Source organism: Erithacus rubecula, assembly GCF_903797595.1.
Source record: "Erithacus rubecula genome assembly, chromosome: 21".
Taxonomy (NCBI): domain Eukaryota; kingdom Metazoa; phylum Chordata; class Aves; order Passeriformes; family Muscicapidae; genus Erithacus; species Erithacus rubecula.
This window is the reverse complement of record NC_136673.1, coordinates 104715-128239: the sequence shown is the minus strand read 5'-3', so window position 1 is coordinate 128239 and position 23525 is coordinate 104715. Positions and strand designations below refer to the sequence as shown.

General features: G+C 39.0%; 1 protein-coding gene across 22 annotated transcripts in view; it reads left to right on the top strand.

Annotated features, from left to right (window-relative positions):
• RALGPS1 (Ral GEF with PH domain and SH3 binding motif 1) overlaps nt 1–23525 on the top strand; it is an 89973-nt gene that overhangs the window by 51870 nt on the left and 14578 nt on the right. For 16 of the 22 annotated variants that reach the window (XR_013776599.1, XR_013776600.1, XM_079324369.1 and 13 more), the window contains 8 exons: nt 179–272; nt 7765–7832; nt 17297–17423; nt 17942–18093; nt 19762–19813; nt 20087–20167; nt 22252–22357; nt 23422–23514. Coding sequence is in view for 20 of the 22 variants with exons in the window: in XM_079324369.1 (XP_079180495.1) it covers nt 179–272; nt 7765–7832; nt 17297–17423; nt 17942–18093; nt 19762–19813; nt 20087–20167; nt 22252–22357; nt 23422–23514 (773 nt within the window). In the remaining 2 variants the exon portion in view is untranslated. Of the gene's footprint in view, nt 1–178; nt 273–7764; nt 7833–8141; nt 8788–17296; nt 17424–17941; nt 18094–19421; nt 19491–19761; nt 19814–20086; nt 20168–20406; nt 20632–22251; nt 22358–23421; nt 23515–23525 lie in introns of those variants that run through there. The other 6 variants (XM_079324361.1, XM_079324360.1, XM_079324359.1 and 3 more) reach the window with 6 other exon arrangements.

Genomic DNA, 23525 nt, shown 5'->3' with positions numbered 1-23525 from the left:
AAGTCTTTAGCACCTTTTTAGAGTTAAAGTAGTATTTCTGCCCAGGTTATTTTTTAGGGAGGTTCAAATTCTGTTTCCATGAAGGTATCACAAGAACCAGAAAAAAACCTGAAAAAATAACAGTTTTGGTCAACATAAATGTTAATGGTTTTTGTTTGTTTGCTTGAACATGCCACAGATTATCTCACAACACTTCCCCATGTGCAAAAGTATTTGAAGTCTGTCCATTACATTGAAGAACTTCAGAAATTTGTAGAAGATGACAATTACAAGTAAGTGCTGTTCTTTTCTCCAGGTATTGGGAAATTTGACAGAAAGATTACTTAGTCATTTGTTTTATGAAGAGCTGAACAAAAAAGCCCTTGGCTTAAGATGTTTTAGGGTGTTTCTGCTAAGCAAAATCCAGGAAGACAATCTTTCTTTATGACTATAAGCAGATTTACAAGGTGAAATATACTCGTGAAAAGTAAGAGTTCAGAATAGATGAAAATCTAGTCTTCATTCTATTACATGATGATTGTGTTCTGGGAAGTTTATTCAGTAACAGTAAGTCATCTCCAAGGTATCCAGCGTTGTCTCTATAGTATTATGAATAATACATTGAGAACATCTACCAATTTCAAGTTATTATTTTTAATAAGTTAATATTTATGATTTGTGTTTAAGTTTTGGGGGGTTAAGTGTGTTAAAGCAACGTTTACAAAAGACCTGGAGAAGAGTTAACCCCAACAGAGGTTTGAAGCAGATGCCAGAGAGCACGTTGGTCAATATGTGGATGTGCTCAAGTTCAAGAAAGAGAGAATCCCCAGCCAGTAATTCTGAAAGAACTAGCAAATTAAGTCATAGGCTAAGGAACCAAGGTTTTGAGTAGCTCAACCAAGCTCAATGCAAAGCTATACAATTAGCTATACATAACCTAATATTTGTAAAAAATAGAAGTAATTCTACTTTAAATTTGAATATTTATGTAACTTTAGCAGCAATGTTGCTGGTAATGCTTGAAGGTAATTTATACATCTTATAGATAATTTAATACTTTTTCTTTGGATTTAGTTATTTGTGAGATTAATTCAATGAAGTTTAGTGGTCTTCTTTCTAGGCTTCACTGTGGCAATGAAAAACTGAACTAAAGTCACAGAAGGTATTAAAAATAGGGAAAGATTTGATTCTTACCACAGGAAAGTCGCTACAGCTTGTATACGTTGGAGAACTTTTTCTACCCTGTTTGTTTCATCAAAATAGAACTTTAAATTAAAAAAAAAAAAAATTAAATTAATCTAAACTCATCACATCTACCCTTAAAGAGAATTCTCATTCTTCTTCCATTTTTGCACCTAGTAAGAAGTTTTTTTATTTTGTTTTGGGTATTTGATTTCACATTTTCCTCTCAGGTTCCCTTAATGGATCTTTAGTTTCATAGTGTTTTCTGGTCCTTTGCCAAAAGAAACTGTAAGCCTTAAAAATGGGGACAGTACTAAGTTTTTAGAGCGGGTAAGAATCTCTTCCATCTTTTTCTTTGCAGTGACTGCTCTTTTTGAGCCAGGGACAGCATTAGTGCTCTCTGCAGAGAGAGGTATGTGTGACCTTTGGCATGAAGAGCAGAATTATCTCAGTACCAATCTGTCAGGGAGAGACGCTGAGATAGTTGTCCTAAAACGTATTGGCAGAATCCCGGCACACGTTTTGCCAAAGGAGAACCTCAATTACGCTGGAAAGGAAAATATGGCAGACACTTTATATAAACAAAGCTTTTCTCTACAAGTTTTTGTGCCAGTCCAATTGCTTCCCTTAGGTTTGTGCTTGTCAGCAAGTAGGAATGCTCCAGAAAACCCCTGACAATGATGTCATATCCTAAAAATAATAGATCTTTCTTGGTCAGCCTGTTTGTGCAGAAGCTGCTCAGTTTTAGCAGTATGTAACATTGTGGCACAATGCCACATCCTCTCCTAACCAGACATACCTTGCAGCCATTCCTATAAAATTTTTTGCAGACCTTTTGGCATTGTTAGGCCAGGCCTTGTATTCTCACAGTTGTTTTTTCACTGAAACCAGTTTGAAGACTGTTATTTGTATTACAGTATTATCTGTCCAGACAGGACAATGAGGCTGCTATCTATGCCTATAATTTGGTTCTTCAGAGTATATTAGGCAATATAGTAATAAGATGTCTTACAGAAAAATCAGTTCAAATTTAGGTTCAGAAAGGCAAGATGCTATGGAAAAACATTCAAGAGAAGTTGATAGTCAATTAAAAGTCTATCCTGACTCTTAGCAGTGCTGGTGCTGTGGAAGTCCTAGCTGTACCATGTTAGTTCCAGTCCTATGGGAACAGGATTAAATGGCAGGTGCTTAGTACTTGTATGAAATATTAGTACATACATTAGTACTTGTAACAGTGAACCTTGGTTGCAGTTCATCTTCAATAAGCCTCCCAGGCAGCTCTATTCCCTAGAACTTTTCCACCAAGAATTGTGGTGAAAGGCAGGACGGAAGGAAACTTTCACTGTTAATCTGAGATTCATAGTGGTCCAGTGGCCATATGACTCATTAGCTGTAATTGTCGCTGGGCTGCCTCTTCCACAAAATAGAATCATAGAAATATAGAATCACTAAGGTTGGAAAAGACCTCCAAAATCATAAAGTTCAACCTTTGACTGATCACCACCTACTCAGCTAGAGTAGGTAAACTGAGTACCACATCCAGTTGTTTCTTGAACACTTCCAGGGATGATTTCATTACCTCCCTGGTCAGCCCTTCCCAATGCCTTGATGAATTTCTGATCATACACAGGGACAAGCAGAAAACAGAGTGTCTTTATGCCTTATGAAAGATGTATTAGGCATACTGGAGCTAAGGGCTTTTGTTATTTAAAGCAATGCTAGTGAATGACGTTGGACAGTCAGCTGTGAGAATGTCGTTAGGTGTGTGAAGATATGAATGATGCATGTTGGTGGTAAGCACATCAGGTCTCAAAGTCTGCACTGATCTGTTGAAAGTATAACCCTAAGCCTCTCAGGGGCCACAGATTCTTGCTCCAGGAGTCCTGTTTGGGAGACACTGAGCACGTGTGTGCATTCATGGAACTTGTGCTGCTCACGGAAAATGGTGTTAGAGGTACTGCAAAATTGAATTTGTGTGGTGACAAGCAAGCCAGGACTGGTTGAAACTGTACTGATTGTCAGTATCTCTTCTTTGAAATAAAGAATGTTTTTGATTGTTTCCAGCCTTCTGGAGGAGAGGAGGAATAGAAAAGAAGGTGGCTCAGGAATGACAGCTCACTGTCAGAATATATTCCCTTTTCTCAGCAGTTTATTTTAAATATAACATGTCAGCATGAGTATTTTATATTTACCAAAATATATTTAGGCTCACATTTATTTGTTTTTCTTTTAATTTCGTAGATTGAAAATAGATAAATTGCATTCTAGTTTTTCTGAAAACTTTGCAGAATTCTGGCATCATTGAAGTTGTCGTCCAAACTGTCAGGGACATAGAAAGGGCTAAGATTCAGAGTGCAGTTGAACATAACCAAACAGATAACCAACATGATCTAACTTCACATTCTGGGGATATGACCAGTGGGGAGTGATGTAATCTCATTTTATAGCACTGAAGACTCATTTTTTGCTCTGTTAGTGAATTTCTAAGTGCAGCACACAATACATGTGCTTTCTAATCATAATCATAGCATGCCTCTTCCTAAAACATTGTTGAAAGCATAAAGGTGTAAGGTCTTTCTTCCTGCTGTTACATTCTTCTTTGCTTCTTTGCAAGAACAATTTTAGACAGAAAGAGAGAAATAGTATAGTGCAAGTAGTTGCATGGAAGTTAATCTTACTTTTGTTGCTAAAGAAGATATAAGAATGTGCTTGCCTTAAATCTGTTGTCAGGTCCTAGCACTTCCTCTGATGTACATATTCACAGGCAGTATTTCACCTGTGCCGTTTTTCAAACATGGAAGAGTTGTACTGGATTCAGGAGCTTGTTACACAGTAAGCTATTGAAGTTGGTAAAAATTGTGACATTAGACAAATGATTTCTGGCCTTATCAGGTATGTGAGGTAGTCCTGCCATTCTTGCTATGAAAAATATGTGATGCTGTGAATAGTTATCTGAAATTATTGACTGAACCTGCTTAATAAGCACAATTCAGTTCAGCATGCTTAGGAATAAATATGGTCTCTAATCTTTGTATTCAGATTTGAATTCATTTTATTCTAACCAAGCAAAAAAAATCCAGGAGGAATGCATTACAATCACATCACTGTAAAAGAAAGAAGCTGTTGCTTGTGTAGACTGAAGTGCAATCATATCTTTTAGCAATGGGCTTACTAGATAAATGTTTCCACAGTGACCAAATAAACTGTGGCTATTGCCACAGAGGACTAATGAAACTGAGTACCTTCTGTGATGCAGGATAAGGAAGAAGCTTCAGACATGAGTTTCTCAAAGCTGACAAAAAGTAAAAATGCTGTTTTCACATGTGGGAAAAGACTGTAACATCTCCCTTGTACAGACAGACACAGAAGAAATTAACAGTAATAGGTTATCAGAAGGAGGGTCGTCTGCTTCCATTTGGAGGAAAACTGTGAAACAATTTGGAATTCTTTGCCTGGGGACTTTGGTTTGTCAAATATGTGCTAACCCAGTAAAATGGGCTTAATACCCAAATTTCTGAATAGCATCTGTGGAACAGTTTCTGCAGAAGATTGTTAAAACAACAACAACAACAAAACTAAAAAGCTTTCTTTGTAAAAGCTCGTAGCATGGCAATAATAAAGTTTGAGTGTAGTGAGGAACAGATCAACCTTAACAAAAGAATAACTACTGTCCAAGGGATGCAACTGGAACATTCCTACAGACACGGAAGATAAATTCACACAACAGCACCTTATTTACAGGGAAGTACTTCATTAAGTTATTTTGTCTTTTTTCCATACTGAAAGAAATTCCCATGTGATCAACATTTGAATCATGCACTGATTTGTATTATTGTAAATCTCTAGGAGAGTTATGTTTACTGCTTCCTGGTCACAGAAATCAAATTGATAGAAAGAAAATTATTCATTTACTACTTGAAATACATTATTTTGGGTAATTAAATGATCTAGTACTGTCAGAAGAATAGAAATTTGAAAACATGAAATGGTCCGTAGATTTGTTAACTGGCTTCACACTAAAACATAATTGACAATGTTGCAATATTGTAGAGAAGGAACTGAAAGTTATTCCAAATAAAGAATAATAAGGGAAGTGGTGGCTGAGCCATACATAGGATTTTGAACTGCTGTCATGGGTTTCTCCTTCTGCCCCTTGGCATGTTTTTATTTGAAGTCAGAAAGCCTTTACTTGGGGTGCACAGCAGGGTGCTGCAGCTAGAAACCTTCCATCTTTTGTGCATGTTCACTGCTGTGCCATGACAGCAGTTATTTCCTTTGGATTTATGCCTATTCCATTAAAATTTACTTGATATTGTAGTCCTTCATACCTTTTTGTAAGACTGGTACAGAGTAAAGGACCCATGCATGTCAAGTTAAGGCTGCCTAAACTTGAGAAATGGCAGAAGTGATCTGCACTGGGAGATTGAGATTTGTTGGAGTGCTGTGAACACAAGGGTGAGTGAGTGGGTGAGTGAGTGGGTGAGTGAGTGGGTGGGTGAGTGAGTGAGTGGGTGGGTGAGTGAGTGAATGAGTGAGTGGGTGAGTGAGTGAGTGGGTGGGTGAGTGAGTGAGTGAGTGAGTGAGTGAGTGAGTGAGTGAGTGAGTGAGTGAGTGAGTGGGTGGGTGAGTGAATGAGTGAGTGAGTGAGTGAGTGAGTGAGTGAGTGAGTGAGTGAGTGAGTGGGTGAGTGAGTGACTGGGTGGGTGAGTGAGTGAGTGAGTGAGTGAGTGAGTGAGTGAGTGAGTGAGTGGGTGGGTGAGTGAGTGAGTGGGTGAGTGAGTGAGTGAGTGAGTGAGTGAGTGAGTGAGTGAGTGAGTGAGTGAGTGAGTGAGTGAGTGACTGGGTGGGTGGGTGAGTGAGTGGGTGAGTGAGTGAGTGAGTGAGTGAGTGAGTGAGTGAGTGGGTGAGTGAGTGAGTGAGTGGGTGAGTGAGTGAGTGACTGGGTGGGTGGGTGAGTGAGTGGGTGAGTGAGTGAGTGAGTGGGTGAGTGAGTGAGTGGGTGAGTGAGTGAGTGGGTGAGTGAGTGACTGGGTGGGTGGGTGAGTGAGTGAGTGACTGGGTGGGTGAGTGAGTGAGTGAGTGGGTGAGTGAGTGAGGGAGTGAGTGGGTGAGTGAGTGGGTGAGTGGGTGGGTGAGTGGGTGAGTGAGTGAGTGAGTGAGTGAGTGAGTGAGTGAGTGAGTGAGTGAGTGAGTGAGTGAGTGACTGGGTGGGTGGGTGAGTGAGTGAGTGAGTGAGTGAGTGAGTGAGTGAGTGAGTGAGTGAGTGGGTGAGTGAGTGAGTGAGTGAGTGAGTGACTGGGTGGGTGAGTGAGTGGGTGAGTGGGTGGGTGAGTGGGTGAGTGAGTGAGTGAGTGAGTGAGTGAGTGAGTGAGTGAGTGAGTGAGTGACTGGGTGGGTGGGTGAGTGAGTGAGTGAGTGAGTGAGTGAGTGAGTGAGTGAGTGAGTGGGTGAGTGAGTGAGTGGGTGGGTGAGTGAGTGAGTGAGTGAGTGAGTGAGTGAGTGGGTGAGTGAGTGAGTGAGTGAGTGAGTGAGTGAGTGAGTGAGTGAGTGAGTGAGTGACTGGGTGGGTGGGTGAGTGAGTGAGTGAGTGAGTGAGTGAGTGAGTGAGTGAGTGAGTGAGTGAGTGAGTGAGTGACTGGGTGGGTGAGTGAGTGGGTGAGTGAGTGAGTGAGTGGGTGAGTGAGTGAGTGAGTGAGTGAGTGAGTGAGTGAGTGAGTGGGTGAGTGGGTGGGTGAGTGAGTGAGTGAGTGGGTGAGTGAGTGAGTGGGTGAGTGAGGGAGTGAGTGGGTGAGTGAGTGAGTGGGTGGGTGAGTGAGTGAGTGAGTGACTGGGTGGGTGAGTGAGTGAGTGGGTGGGTGAGTGAGTGAGTGAGTGACTGGGTGGGTGAGTGAGTGAGTGGGTGAGTGAGTGAGGGAGTGAGTGGGTGAGTGAGTGAGTGGGTGGGTGAGTGAGTGAGTGAGTGACTGGGTGGGTGGGTGAGTGAGTGAGTGAGTGAGTGGGTGGGTGAGTGGGTGAGTGAGTGAGGGAGTGAGTGGGTGAGTGAGTGAGTGGGTGGGTGAGTGAGTGAGTGAGTACATAATAAAGCACATGGAGTGAGTCAGCATGGCATACAATACCTTCTTCTAATTGCTTGTTTTACTATGAAGTGTTGATCACTTTGCCCTATTAAGCTTCTTTTCTGTAAAAGTTACAGTAATGAAATAGCTATTTCTGTGTGTACATTTCAACATGGTAACAGCAAATTTGCTTTCATGTTCACAGGGAACAAAAGTGTTAGGTTTGTATCTAAATTACTAACTTTTGAGGTTTTTTTCCCTAGGTGAAAGACTGTATGAACTTAAGTTTTTAAACTGAGATGAAAGATCAAATAATGATTTCTCTTCCTGCTTTCATAGACTTTCCTCACAGTTGCTTTCTTGGTTCTGACAGATAGTGATTTACTTAAAAAAAATTACTGTTTTGTTGCATCACAGAATACATAACTACACTTCCAAGAAAGTAAAATTCCTAGTTGGCACTGCCAAAATAATTACTTCTTCAATTTCTTTCAACTTTTGTTGAGAATTTTTTTTTGTTAATTTCTCTAAAAACTTGTTTTTCCAGATTATCTTTAAGAATTGAGCCAGGTAACAGCTCTCCTCGACTGGTTTCCTCCAAAGAAGATCTTGCAGGTATAAAATATGATTTGAAAATTCGAGTAAGGAAATAATTTTAATTACAGAAATCCTCCCCTTAAGTATATGGGATAACCCACAGGTACATCAGTAACATGAGTCAACAAGATTGCTGACTTGTATAAAAGCAGTTCCAGTTCAAGGAATGTCACAGGGTGTTTGCTAGTGTTGGAACAGGTGTCAGATTATGGGATTTTCTACATATGTTTGCATTTTTGTCATTATTTAATAAGCAAAGAAAAAAGAGCCCTCTTGCAGTACAAAAAAAAACAATGCAGTGAATAACACAGGAAATTCTCCTTTCAGGTTTCCTTGTGATCATGTACATTTGAGACAATTTCATTGTGGAAAGCAGGAGATTTGTAGCAACAATAGCTTCTAGCAACATCTGAAAAACTAGAGTGCATTCCATAAGTTGACAAAAACTACTCTGCTGTTTATTGCTATGACCTGACTAAACAAACAGCAGGCTGTGTGAAATGTACTTCCTGCTGCAGGAGCCATTATCTCAAAAGCTGTTCTGTTTTAATCTCTTGAACCTGAATGGCCAATTTTCTGTCTCATGTAAAACCACGTGTGGGTGTAAAACCCCAAGGAGTCCAGAGCCCAAGGAGTCTGTGCAGTTTCAATTGGCATTTGAAATGTCTTTTTTTTTCTCACCAGTGAAAGGCAAAGTAAAGGAAAGAAAGAAAGATGCTAAATGTAAAACAAAGAAACATCCCCTGTGTTTTCCCTCTGCCTCTCAGCTCTTCATGTTGGCTGCTGCCAAGTGCCCAGTTGTTTATAGTGAGCCTCTTGTTTGTCCTTGTATTGTGATTGCTATTCCCAGAGTCAGATAAACATTTGACCTGGTCTTCAGTTTCTTTGGGAAGGTGCTTTCCCTTTCCCTGCATGATGCTCAGTATTATTAATCGCTGTGTAAAACATAAAGAAATAGTTCACTGGATTTTTTTTTTTAATTAGATGAGTTTAAAAGTAGTTTTGAATGAACACTTTCTTCATACAGAAATGCATTTGGAAATTAAGCAACTTAGCATGAATTCAAATTGAAATTTAACTAAGCATGAAGGCAATAAGTTCTTGTTTATTTCACAACATTAATAAATAGGAGTATAGACATATGTTAGTCTTGAATAATTCTGAAATACTCAGTAAACTGATAAATAAATAAATAAATACATTTATTTATAAATAAATAAAATACTTAAATATCAGTAATGAGATACTTGAACATGGAAAATTAAAAACAGCACATTTGCAGTTATTGCTGTCAATTTATTTGGATTAAAATTATACCTTGAAATTAATTCTACTTTGGACATTGTATGCCAGAAGTTTGCATTTGGTAAGCTACAATGATAATAGATGATCTCAAAATACTTTGGGCTGTAGTTTAATGTTCCAGTCAGTAGTTTAAGGCATGGGAGTCTGATAATACTCTGAAATAGCAATACTCTGAAAATTAACTGTTTTAAAGTTTAAATAAAGACCATAAGGTTGGTCATCAGTTCAGTTGTCACGATAGTCCAAAGGTTAATATATAACTAACAGCAGTAAGTCTGGTTGACTTCTGCCTGTGACATCCTTAGAGATCAGTCTGTGTTTCCAGAGACAGAGACAGAAAAAAAGCTCAATGTCATAATGTAATAATTCCAAAGTCTATAATGGGAATAAGTGCAGGGAATAGTGTCATCTTTGTGTTCTAATATATAATTGCATGTGTTGATGATGGAATTGGATTTTACTTGCCAGCACTATGAATTTATCTTCTACCCAGTTTTCTCTTTTTCAAAAAAATATTAACAGTTTGCTGTAGCCAGAGACATCGTGGGTTTATTTTTTTCGTTTTGAAATATCTTTGAGTGTGAGGCTCAATAAAAACAGTTAAATCCTACAGCATTTCTGTTTGCAAAGTGCTGGAGAAAACCATTGTCCATTTTCCACTTCTTTTGCCAACTAGTTTTCCAGTAAATTCAAACAGGAGGCAGGCATCTGATTAAAGTGATTGCCTCATGACAAGCTATGTTTTGTATATTAGTGGCTAAGAGGGTCTCATTTAATTCCCAAATGCATATATTATTGTGAATAGTGCTTTCACAGGAAGGTTTAATGTCTTCCATAACACTGCAGAGATTCTTGTCCCTTGCAAGTAGCATTTCAGAAGGAGTCTTAAGCAGTTGAGTCAAATGCTTTCAGGAACCGTGTGATTCACACAACTTCCTTGGCAGCAGCTTCAGTCTGTTCATTCTGCCTTGCTGTGGTTGGAGAGAGAGAGAAAGAGAGAGAGAGAGAATGTAGCTGGAGAGCATAAAGTATGCTAGCTGTTCACATTTTCGAGTTGAATTAGCTGTAAAAGACATCTGTGTTCCTGCAGCCTTAGCTGAAAGGTGCTTGCCATTTATGGGATAGCTGTTAGGCTGTTTTGGAAGGTATAACTCAATACATTTTCCCAGAACAAAGGAAAAGATTTAATGCAATATATGGCAAATGTAAGCCTTCTAAGCAACTGAAGTTCCTCACAATTTGCACACCTAGAGACAGGTATATACTCTCTTCTTTGTCATTGAGGTAAAATTCAGCCCACAATGAACTTAGATTATTTATTTTAATTAATTAGAAGAGGTCAGTTATTGGATGTAGACTGTCTGATATAGGAGCTGAAAACGTAGAAACAGAAGGAAGAAAGCCTGAAAATGTTTGCACATTTGTAACTCTCTGAAGTAGCTATACTACATTAGTGATATCTCTACAGCAGTTTAAGCATTTTAGAATAAAAAACCCCCACACCATCATTTTCCATGTAAACACTGAGTTTGACATTTAGTTTTGCCATTTGTTTTACTGGTTGCTTTGGCAACTAATAAATAGTTTGTGCTAAGTGCTTTAGCAGCCAGTCATTCTGTGGAAATGAGGATTATCTAATCCTTGTGCAAGTTCTTGATCATTGCTTCATGTGTACTATGTCTGCTTTTCTTACACAGGACTTAGGGTAGGAATGAAAGAACTAAGTTTGCTTCATATAAATTTGCAGACTGTCCAGAAAAACTTTACTCTTTGGTTTACATTTTCTTCCTCTGTGATACTTTTCCTGACAAACTTTTACAGCTCTCTGGAGTATTTTTGAAACAAATCAGTGCCAGACAAATCTGTGAATTCACGTATTATCAACCCCTAAATCCAGTGGAATTAGTGTACTGTGGGTTTTTTTCTTAACATACCAAAGCTTCACAAAAATTGTAGAATAATATTCTGTCAAAACAAATATGAAGTTTCCGGGGAGAGAATGACTGTGCTCAGTTTTTAACTTTATCGCTTTCTATTACTTTGTGTGACTTCATTAGAACATGTCTAATGACCTAGTTCACTGATGCTTATTTAAACTACCAAGCTATTATCCTGAGGAATGTTACATATGTAGACCAGCCAGAGGACAAAGGACTTTTCTGCCTTGTTTTTTGGAGGTTTAATTGATTTTGGTTTTTTGTTTTTGACTTTTTTCACAGCAGTCACCTGAAATAGTTTCTGTAAAAAGTACAGGGGTTTTTGATGGATTGGTAAATGTATTTGGTTGAGCCCACAGTTCAATTTCCCTGCAGCTGTACTCTCACAATGGATATAACTTCATTGCCAATCTTGATGTCACCCAGCCCATATACTGCCTTGCAGATCCAATTGCAGAAACTTCAGCATTTTTGCTGAAGTGTAAGTCTGGGGTTTGTGCATTCCACTGGTGCAGAATTAGTAACACAAATGCTGACAATTAGTGATTCCATAAAAGAGATACTTGAAAATATCACTTCTATCCAGGAAGCAGTTGAAGAAAATACACTCAGGTGTGTCTGCTGTGCAGTCAGAACTACGTGTTTGTGTGTGTGTGTGTGTGTGTGTGTGAGACAGCTTTTGGGGAGCTTGGATGAGTGTGGGGAGGTGCAGTCAAGAACTCAAATTCTCGTTTTTCGTTTGCTCTTGCATAAGCAGTCATAACATCCATGTCTCTTACATATTGTATGCCTTAGTAGCCTTTTGTTGAATTATAAAGCAATACTCTGAAAATTAAAACTGTTCTTTTACAATAGCCATCATTTGAGATGTATTTTTTTTGTGTCATTCTTGATTCTGTGCACAAAATTAATCTAAAGTTATTTATTGTGTGTTCTGTTAGGAGGTCTTTCTCTTTTAAAGTTTTAATTATCTCATACTGGTTACAATGGAAACAGAATAGTAACAATTTACACTGAAGATTTAACTAAAGAGTCTGTGGCTTGGCATGTCTTTATTAAGTTTTAGAAACAGAACTGGTAAGTTTTACTTCTTTACTGCTCACCAAAAAATAGTGAATAGTTGAGACTGTTCTATCCTTTAGAAAAATCACAGTTCTTCATCATACAATATGCAACTCACTTTCAGTTTTTAGTTTGCATATCTAGTTCTGGTTTATTGATAGCTTTTCAGTGGAAAAAAATTGTGAACTGTAACTCCCTCACCCTGCTGATTTTTTTAAAAGCTCTGGAGACTGTAAATGTTCACATGTTTTACTGAAGGATTGCAAAAGTAACATTCATTTATAACATTTGAAGGATTATTCATGGAAAAATTATGCAAAGGAAAAAACAGTAAGATCCTTTGGGATATGTGTAAACTTTTCCAAATGTTCTTGCCACAGATCTCTGAACAGCATTCTGCTCACTCTGATGAAGTTGTCTCACGTTCCCTAACACAAACAAATTTTTAATAACATTTTAATATTTTTATACATCATTCCTGTACATGTCAGCATAATCTTGAAAATGATGCTGAGAAATAATGAAAACCAAACTAACCCTTGTTCATGCCAGCTGACTGGAAAATCCTGCTAAGAGTGCTTTGTCTCCATGAAAGGCAAAATAACAGAATAGCAATCATGGTAACAGTATGCACTAGGAGTGGAGCCAGAAGAGTAAAGACAAGAGTTAGAAGTAGCAGATTACTTCACTTATTGGAAAAAAGGGGCAAAATAACTCAATCCCAAATGAATTTAAGTATTGGAATTTTGTTATCAGCAGTGTCAGGCATAACTTCCCCAGCTAATTGCTCAGCAGTCTGGTATGTCCATAAACATCCCTTGTTCTGTGCAGTTTTCATCAGTATCTCACTGCTTACCCTCTTTGGCATCCTTCTTGGCATGGGCTCTCTTTCTCTTATTCCATTACAGAAATTAGGTATTCTGCCCTTTGCCCCATAACTCATGCTGACACTCCCTGCACCCCAAATTTCTTGCTCAACTGAGTGTAGCCAGCTGAGGTGAACTCTATAGACTTCATCATCCTTCTTCATAGACATTTGGCAGCAGAGCAGATACAAAGACTTTGTAAAGGTGTTTAAGTTCAGATTCTTATTACCTTAGCACGGGGCTAACAGAGCTAAACTGTATAGATCTCCTCCTTTTGCTTCGGAGATGAGGAGGATGCAGAACTACATTGAAAATGGTCACTCCAGGCATAATAATACTAGCACAGATGATATCTCTGTTTCATCTGATCCCACAAAGCATTCTGTTTTCTGCCATCAGGATCCTCACTGAAGACGTCTAACTAGGAATTAGAATAAGTCACAGAATCCCAGCATAATTGGAAGAGACACAGTGGTCACCTAGTCCAGCTTCCTGCTCAAGTAAGGTCATCCTAGAGCACATGGCACAGGATCGTGTCCAGGTGGCTCTGGAATACCTCCAGTGAAGGAAACTCCACAAGCTCTCCAGACTTTAACCTGTTCCAGGGGTCTGTCAACCCAGGTCCATTTCCTTCTTGTACAGGACTGATGCAAGCAATTGTGATATCCATATATAATAGCAAGGAAGCCAAGCTGGATGATTGTGTTAAGTTGTAAGACTCTTACATCTTTTTCTACAAATTCTATCAGCCTTGACACATCACACCATAAGCCTGGCAATATTTTTATGTGAACTGAAATTTTATTCCCTAATATTATTTTCATGTTATTCATAATACTCCCTAATATTATAATATATAATATATTATAATATATATTATATTATAATATATAATATATTATAATCTGAAATGTGGAGTCTTTTTAGACATGCTACATCATCTGTTTCAGGGGGAGTGGGCCAATTTAACAAACTTTTTCTGTTCTGAAGCTGTCCAGGTAATAGCTCTTACTTAAATCATGCTATTACCATCTTTAAAATGATCAATCTTTAGTTTTGTGTTGCAGTCCTATTAGAGTCAATTTCAGTCCATGCTCCCGAAAGAGAGGAAAAACAAAAGGGAACATAGAGTGAAAAGTCGCAAACTGATATTTCTTGCTAGATAATATTTCTTACTCTTTGTAGATTTTGATAGCAACATTTGAACATATATGAAGTCAAATCCAGCCAATTTTGATTTTGTAATAGCTTGGTTGTATCAGCACTGGATTTGTCATTTTGCTAATCTTTATGATAAAGTAATTTTGATGCAGTCTCATGCTTTTGTTTTGTTGAATAACAGTGGTTTTGGAACAAAATTAATCGAACTGCTTTCAGGTCTTTGATTGTCCACAGTGAGAAACTTAACCTTGAAACTATTATGTGTTACAAAATTTAACTTATTTCTACATGTAGTGCAATGTCTGTGAGAAGAAGCAGCGCACCATACTGATTATCCTCTAGGGCTGTGCCTTAAGATTTTTACTCTTTCACAGGCTGTGGTTTCAGTAGCTCATTAAAACTAATACTTCAGTGGCATTCAGTGAACTTAAAAGAACTTAATGTCAACCACTTGAAAATAACTTAATATAAATCAGGATTGAGAACCGGCACCAGAAACATCTGAATGACACAGCAGGAAGCAGCATAAAAGTGAACAAATCCTGCAGCTAAATTAAGGGACAAGCCTCAGAGTGGGCACATGAACACTGAAGTTCATGCTGGGTTTCAGATTAAACTCTTCTTGATAAATGCTCATAATTTTCAGGGAAATTCTCTTTTAGTTGCCACTGTCTTTATTCTGGGTATCAGTTCCAATATATTTTAGGCCTCTTAGCAGGTAGTAAATACCTCAGTAGTCCCAAGTATTTTCCTATTCACAAATTGAAAAGTATCTGATGGAAAGGCACTACAAACAAAGCATGTAGTGTCTGCATTGTGTCTGCAGAAATTTTAACTTGTAATGAAAACCCATGGTAAAAGACTTTAATGGAATATTCTTGTTACTAATGAAGCAGATAGGATCTTTCAGACCTAATTGTGAGATATGAATCCATACAGTTTTTTCATTAAATTAGGCGGCTCATAATTGCGCTCATACTTTTCTTTTCCTAATTTGTGCTTCACTTCCATGGCAGAAATGGAAGATGAACTGCTTTGGTTTTAGGAAAGAAGCTTCCAATGTTGTGTTACAGCCCAAAGGCATCAAAATTTTAGTTGTATGTGCAGCAAGAAGGTTGTAATAGGCCCTCTCCAACATCCCAGGTGTGTGTCTAGGTGAATCTCTGGATGAAGTAATGGCTGAAAGTGTGTTTTTTAAAACTGCACATGGCCATTAGGTACAAGACCCTTCTCTGAAGCTGCATATCCAGTGACTGATGCTGTGACTGTTGTGTTTCACAAATTCAGTTGTGGGATGGTAGCAAAGACAGGCAGGCAAAAATGCTGTCCTGATGGTGTATATGAATGAGGCAGAAAACAGGCTTAAAAACTGTTTTGTGTTTGTTCTCCTACTAAATTGATGGTCTGATTAATAGTACTACTGGAGGTTCCTCTAACAAACTTGTCCCTTCTCTCTATTGCTAAAAGAAGTTTTGTCTTCTGCTTGTCTTAGAGCTGCCTTCATTACTAATTAAACAGCATAATGAACTGTTTGCTGAAATGTGCAGAACACTCTGTGGATTAAATTTTTCCCTTTACTGCTAGGGAAAACCCTTTGCAAGTTTTCCTAGTTACAGTCCAGTTCATGGTGAAATTCCAGAGTCTGGGCTATGGAGAAATAAAAAAACAAGTAACTTGGATTTAATTTTTGTGTTTCATACAAGTTTATATTGCAGAGTGAGTATGGGCAGGAAAGCACCTTGCATTTATTTGAATTTTTATTTTGCCTCTTACTGGGACATATTCATTACTGGTTCTCTTTTTTTTTCTTGTCTCATGAATCCTCAGTTCAAGGCAGAAGAAGCTGATACCTTCCTTCAGGATGCTTCAGCATAGAGAGAGCAGCCTATATAACAAATAGAATGTCTCGAGTAGGGAGAGACCCATAAGGATCATTGAGTCCAACTTCCTGCTCCTTGCAGGGCTACATGAAACTAAATTATATCACTGAGAGTATTGTCCAGACTCACCTTGTACTCTGACAGGCTTGGTGCCATGACCACTTCTCTGGGAAATCTTGTCTCTCAGAACCATTTCTGTTAAAAGTTCATGTTCAAATCCTGTTGTCAAACTATGTTGGGGAATTTTGGTGGTTTGGATTTTTTTCTCTTTCAGTTTATTACTTATTTGATGCCAGATACTTTTGCAAAGATTCTGATGATGATTGTACATGGCTTTTCATATGACAACAGGTGTGTCCACCTCTTAACAGATGGCTTTTGGTTAGAGTACAGAAGCTGACTAAGCTGAAATTGCTGGAGTGTCCAAGAAGTGATTTTTATAGTGTAGAGGGAACTCTGTTCTGCTGGTACCTGGACTGTCCCAAGGAGAAGAATATGTTGACTTTCTGACCACTGTTTTTTGTCACAAGCACCAATGCCACAACTAAATGTTTAAAAGTGAATTCTCAACTGTTTGCTGTGAAGCCAAGAAGAGTCTGGCATTTACTGAGGGTGATGATAGTCCATGTTTTCCACTGTGTTGCAAAGGTCACTGCCTGCCTTTTGTGTGCAGCATCAAGGAGATGGAATACAACCAGTTTGTCCATGTTTTCTGTGAGGCCTCATAAAATCTGTAAATTAAGAGGAAGAATGATTGCAGTGACTTATCTCTAGAACTCACAGATGTTTGAGAAGTCATGCATCTGTCTGGGCATTAGGTATATGAAAAGCCCTTGATTTCTGTTACATACTCAAGCTGTGAGTCAGTATGAGCAGATTGTTTACAGTTAATTCACAACAGGAAGTTGTGAACAAAATTCAAAACCTGTGTGAAGGTTCCTGACCACACCTGAAGTACGAACTGACTTCATGGCTGTGCATATTACACTTTGGCACATCCAACTGTTGTAAGGATGCCAAGAGTTTTTGTAGTTCTTTGTTAAAAATACGAGCAAAGCTGTTTTAAAAATTACTTCAGGGAGTTCAAGATTGTGGAGATGAATTTATAACAAAAATGGATGGTGTAACCCTAATGTGCAAGAAACAGTGCTTCAGAAATTGTGCCTTTTGGTTATCTGTAAAAATTAAGGTTAATCAGTTCCTGAATACACGAGCCAATGAAATTTCTGGAATTTGCATCGGTTCAGTGTTAAATAATCTCTGTCTTTTAGGTCCATCTGACATGTCAGCAATTGTGAAATTCAGCAGGAGACCCACATGTCCTGATGCCTCAGTAGCAGCAAGTCTATCCACACCTCCTGTACCAAGGCACCGGAAGAGTCACAGCCTGGGAAACAAGTGCGTAACCCCAGATAGCCACAGAGAACATTCTAGTATTTGTCCTTCGCATTTCTTATATTGCAAGAGTGGTTCAGGCTTTACTATGGATTCTCTAGGTTTTCTCTTGACACTTTTGTTATTTTTGCTGACTCTATTCTCTGCTAGTGCCAAGCACTGGCAATACTTGAAAGCTGCTTGTCCAGTTTGGTCTGTGGATTCCTGGGGTGCCTCCTTTTTCTGGGTTTTTCTGCTTTTGCTGCCACCAAGGATGTTCAGGTCTAGTATACAGAGGAGTCAAAACATTTACAACTTCCCAGCTGCAGAAATTTAATAATTGTTACGGACAAAGAGAAGTAAAATCTGAAATTCATTTTGGTAGTAAAGGATCAGAAGTACAGTAAGTGGTAGCTTATAATTGCCTACTGCTTAATAAGCTGCTGATGAGGCAGAGGCTGAGGGGAAATAAGGTGAGCTGAGGGTTGCTGTTAGATGACGTTAAGAGCGGTTTCATGTTTTCCTCTTCTTCTGTGTTCCAGTATGATGTGTCAGTTGAGTGTCGTGGAGAGCAAAAGCGCCACCTTCCCGACAGAGCGGCCACGGCACCTGCTGGACGACAGCGTCCTGGAGAGCCAGAGCCCCGCGCGGGGCCCCGCGGCCGGGGCGCACCTGGCCAACGGCCTCTCCATAGGTACCCTGCGGCAGGGGTCCTCTGACAGGTGCCCTCTGACAGGTGCCCTCTGACAGGTGCCCTCCATGGGTGCCCTCTGACAGGTGTGCTCCGTGGGTGCCCTCTGACAGGTGTCCTTTATAGGTACCCTCTGACAGGTGCCCTCTGACAGGTGCCCTCTGACAGGTGTCCTTTATAGGTACCCGCTGACAGGTGCCCTCTGACAGGTGCCCTCTGACAGGCGCCCTCCGTGGGTGCCCTCTGACAGGTGTCCTCTGACAGGTGCCCTCCGTGGGTACCCTCTGACAGGTGTCCTCCATATGTGCCCTCTGACGGGTGTCCTCTGTAGGTATCCTCCATAGGTACCCTCTACACAGGTGTCCTTTCCATAGGTACCCTCTGCACAGGTGTCCTCTCCATAGTTGCCCTCCACAGGTGCCCTCCATAGGTGTCCTCCATAGATATCCTCTGACAGGGTCCTCCACAGGTGTCCTCTCCACAGGTACCATCTGTGTGGTGCCCCTGCCCCAGGGTGCTGCAGACTCACAGATACCTGAGAGTAGAGAATTAGGAATGTTAGTCTTGTGCAAAGACTGATTGTTTCCATGGATGGAAGTAAATGAGAGCTGCTATCTGGTCAGTGTTATCTCAGCTTTCCTCAGTTATGCTCTGAAGCTTGCGGTAAAAGTGGCATGAAGAAAGATCGGTTTTGTAGATGCTCCGTGTATGACACAAAGTGTTTGCCAGCTTTTACCAGGGGAATAGTGGATATATATTTTAAAAGCTACCTTTACTCAAAGAAAGCTTTAATTTTAACTATATGTTTTAGAAGATGGGAGAATTGTTTGGCACTACTCTTTCAGACTTAAAAAGAAACAGAATGTAAACACATTATGGTATTATAATTAATAAAACCATTACTGTGATATCAAAAAATTGATCACGAATCTGTGTCCTAAGCAAGAGAAGGCCACCTTTTAAGAGACTGGCTATTTCTAGAATAAGAAATTAACTGTCAAAGATAGCACATAAATTGACCAAGAGTTAAACACTGAGATGATCTTTGCACTACTGAAAATACAGGCACAGCTTACTGTGTAAAAACTGAATTAGAAGATCATTCCTGGGCAAATTAAAACTGTGAGCTAAATAGTTGTGCCAGAAATGGAGGGACAAATGGGTGATGGGCTTGAAGGAGTAATAGGAACTTAGTTACAAATACCATCATATATATATATTTTAATAATGCCTAGCAGCAGCATACAGCTGATATATCCTCTATTAGAGGTGTGTTCTGTTCTTGAAAATAGACCATGGTACCGTATCTAATAACTTCAATCCCCTTACAGATATTGTGGTAGAAATACTGTCTTACAAAGGAGCTGGATTTTATGTACCTAAAGTGCTCAGCTTCTGAGGTAAAAGCATGATGAAAATTTAAGTAATAGTATTAAAACACAGCAGTAACATGAGTTAAGTGTGAGATACTATAAAAGGAGAAGATCGTGTAAGCCTCTTCCAGCTAAAGATTTTACCATGAACTCTAAACACTTCTACTTAAAAATATTATTTGAGTAAACGTTGTCCACGGTACTATATCAAAGATTATTCTGGTGGTCCACATACATTGGCTTTGCATTTTCCCATGGGTGGTTTTCTTACTCCTTCTCTGTACTACTCTCTTTCTAGATAGCAGTGAAAGCTCAGAATTTAGTGAGGAGCTGCCGTCAGGGCTTGAAAGGTGAGTTAGTCTTCATGTACACTCACTGAGCACTCTACAGATTTAGCTAAGAAATTCACAAATTATCTCTGCCATAGGTAGGCCCTAAACCAATAGTTGTTTTTATGAAATTATTGATTAGTTAGGGAAAAAATGGCAAACATTTTGAAATAAAGCATTTTGAAGTAAGGGTATTGGATCTGAAAAGATTAGGAACTATCTCTGTCATGTTTAGCAAACCCTAAGTGTTGAAGTCTGAAATATCCCTCATCAGATATCTGCATTCACAAACAGGGGTCGTTTATATGCCACGCTGGGGCCTAATTGGAGGGTACCGATCCGGAATTCTCCTCGGAGTCGAAGCTGTGTCTACAGGTACAGTTCAGGGTCTGCCTCTTTTATTGGATGGTGCTAAACTTCAGTTTGGGTTTTTACACTTTCCTAGTGGAATGTATTTTGTGTCCTAATATCCGTGTATGACCATAACCATTTACGAAGTCTCCCCCTCCTGCTTGTTAAAACTTCTGTTACTGGTAAAGTAGGGCTAGGCCCATTCAGATGAAATTCGGTTCAGCTATTGATTTAACTAATGATGGCTGGCTTCCTTTTTGCAGAACACTAGGCTTTACTTAGGGTTTTGTGAAACCTTTACAGAAGTAGATTTGTCATGAAAGCCAGCTTTGACTCCTGTGACAGGTAATGATGTTAGAAGGATACCTTCTTGATATTTTCCCACAATCTATTTCCTGATTTACTGGACAGCTACCCATAACATCTGTCTGTGTCAGAGAGCTGTAGTATGGTGTCTTGATTTTGTTCAATAAAAGGTGTTATCTTGGACCTCAAGAAATCTGCAGGCCATATGTAGCAGGCAGTTAGTCACTAAGATGTGGACTTCTCAGAAGCTGGTAATCCATTTACAGATCTAAGAGAGGTGGCACAGAAAATTTTATATAGTTTGAGGGATAAGAATCATTCCTTGCATACTTATCTGCCCTGAACTTGATAAATTCTGTGATGCTGGGAAATGAAGATGTATGTTCAAACTGTTAAGGAAATAGGGTCTTGAATCAGTATTCTGCAAATACTGTGATTTAGTTGCAGTTTAAATCCAGTAATTTAATTTTGTTTAAATTAGTTTGCTTTGGCCATTGTAGAAATATCAATATAATGTATAAATTACAGCTGCTTTACTTGTGCTAGTAACGTCTGATAACAGTACAAGTTAGAGACCAGACAGAAATAAAAATGCATACTTTATAAATTCATAAAGGAATACCTTTTGGAACAGCATTTCAGCTATTGCACTTGCTCCTGGAAAATACAGGACTTTCTTAACATGACCATGGTAGATGTGTTTCAAAAACATACAAAAACTAGAAATATAAAATGTAAGAAGATAAAAATGTGAAAAGCCTATTAAATCCACAAAGAAGGATTACTCCCTAAAATACATTTCTTACATGTATCCACCTTCAAGTATTTCTAATGCTTGTGGTCATTCTTCCTTTTCTGAAACCTTCTACTGTCTCTTGTCGACTACAGACTTGGCAAGAATGCTGCCTAGCAGAGAGCAGGCAGGTGGGTGCAGTGGGAGCAGGTGCACCTGGCAGCTGGAAGGGCTGCTCCTCCCTAGAGGTGGTTGTGCACATCCCTTGGCACGGCAGGATTCAGCCTGGTTTGTGCATAGAACAGTGTTCACAGCTGAGGGTCGATCATACCTGTCCTTCTCCTTGTGTTCCTTATTAGACGTGGTTTAGTTGGTGCTGACAGAGCTTGTTGGTTCATGTAAAAACATCAGGGTTGTGATCACATGTCAATGAAGAGAAGTTAGCAGCGGATAACATGGATCAATATTTGGTTGTGGTGTTATTAACGGCTGCTTGCATTTCTGACTTCGCTGCTACTTGGGTTCTATCACTTGTATCTCTTTCTTGCTTTTGTATGTGGGAAGTTTTATGTTCATTCTGGAAAAGGAAAAACTATTGTAATCCTTGTACAATAAATGATGTAACTTGTTTTAAACAATTATTAATAATTTTTTAATTTATTTTCATGTCATTTTCCCAACTCTTTTCCAATTAGGCATTTTAATTTAATTTAAGATAACATTTGTGGGAACTCTTATGCCAAATTTCTAAGCCAAAAATTTCCAGAAATTCAGGTATTTTCTGAAATTTACCAGAATAAAAAAGAAAATTGCCTGTTTTCACTTTGACTTTGGGTTTCAGTATTTATTCTGTTTTATTTTTTTCATGTCTAGGCCTCCAGAATAGAACCTTTTTTGAAAGATCCCAGTTCCTTTTTGATAACTAGGTTGGGAAAACACAGTCACGTTTTGGATGATACAACATACGTAAAGGAGTGCAGGACAGATATATTTCAAGCTAAATTATATTGCTTACTTATTGTCCTTATTTGTCTGCTCAAATATATGGAGGAATACTTTGTCTCTGCAGCCCAACGGGTGCGTGCAGCTGCACATCAGGTGGTTCCACAGGGGTCATTACCATGGAAGGGCCTTTAAGAAGAAAAACACTGCTCAAAGAAGGCAAGAAACCTACTGTAAGTGATTATAATTACGATTATTCCTATGATCCTATTTACTTAGTGGCTGTTTTAATTTTCAGGATTAGATAGAACTTGCAGCTTTTTATCAATTGTAATTTTTTGATCAAGTTATAACCAGGTTATAACAAGATTGTAATCTTTGTGTGTCACTTGAAGTGCAGCAGTTTTTCTTCTCCCTGTATGTGCAAGTAACATTTCTAGCTGTTACAGCAGAGCAGGAGTGAAGCAGTTGTGTAACCAGCAAGCAGTGTTGTGAGCACAGAAATAAATCTTGTGGCACTGCCTGACAACCCAGAGCATCCTGATACTTTCCAGCCTAATAACCCTGACAAAGGCATTTGTCATTTGACATTGCAGGATTGATAATGCCAGCACTGCCTTTCTCTACCAGGATGTAGATTAATAATTTCTATTGAGTTTATAGATTACAGAATTTGAAGTGGCACTCATAAAATACTGAAGAGGGAGATCTTCAATACAGAATTTTCAAGGGAGGGTACAAATTCAAGTAAACATATTTCTACAATATACTTTGGTGCTTTTGTGGTGTCACATTAAAGTGGAAAGGCTACAGGGCAGCCACCCATAACACCTAAGTCATGGCAATTCATAGTTAACCTGAATTCATGGGTTTCATGTGATTCTAGTCCTATGTATTGGGACATTTACTTGTTTTCTGTAGAGTTGATTGGTGTATTTCACATGCAACCCGATTCAGTTCAGAGCTAAAAGCTTTGAAGAATTGCAAAGTTGTCAGCTCAATTTTTTTTTTTTAATCTAAAGTCTAAGATTTGTACAGCAGAAGGCAGCACACTATTCTTCTCTAAGCAATCAGTACTGTTACCTTTATGAGATACCCAACCAAGAAGGATTGTTTTCAGAGCCAGCCATCAAGATTTAGGTAGCTGGGCTGATTTTGCACCAGGAGACACTCTTTATCTCCATTCCTTGCTTCTGAGATTAATTTTGATAGTACTTGGACTTGCCTGTGAATAGCTTTTTGAAATGTCAGAGATAAGGGGAGTTTTTCATCTTTTTTTTTTTCCTTTTTCATTCAGCTGTCCTCATGGACTAGATACTGGGTCACGCTTTCAGGATCAACTCTTCTCTACTTTGGAGCGAAAGCTTTAAGAGGCACTGAAAGAAAACATGTAAGCTTTAA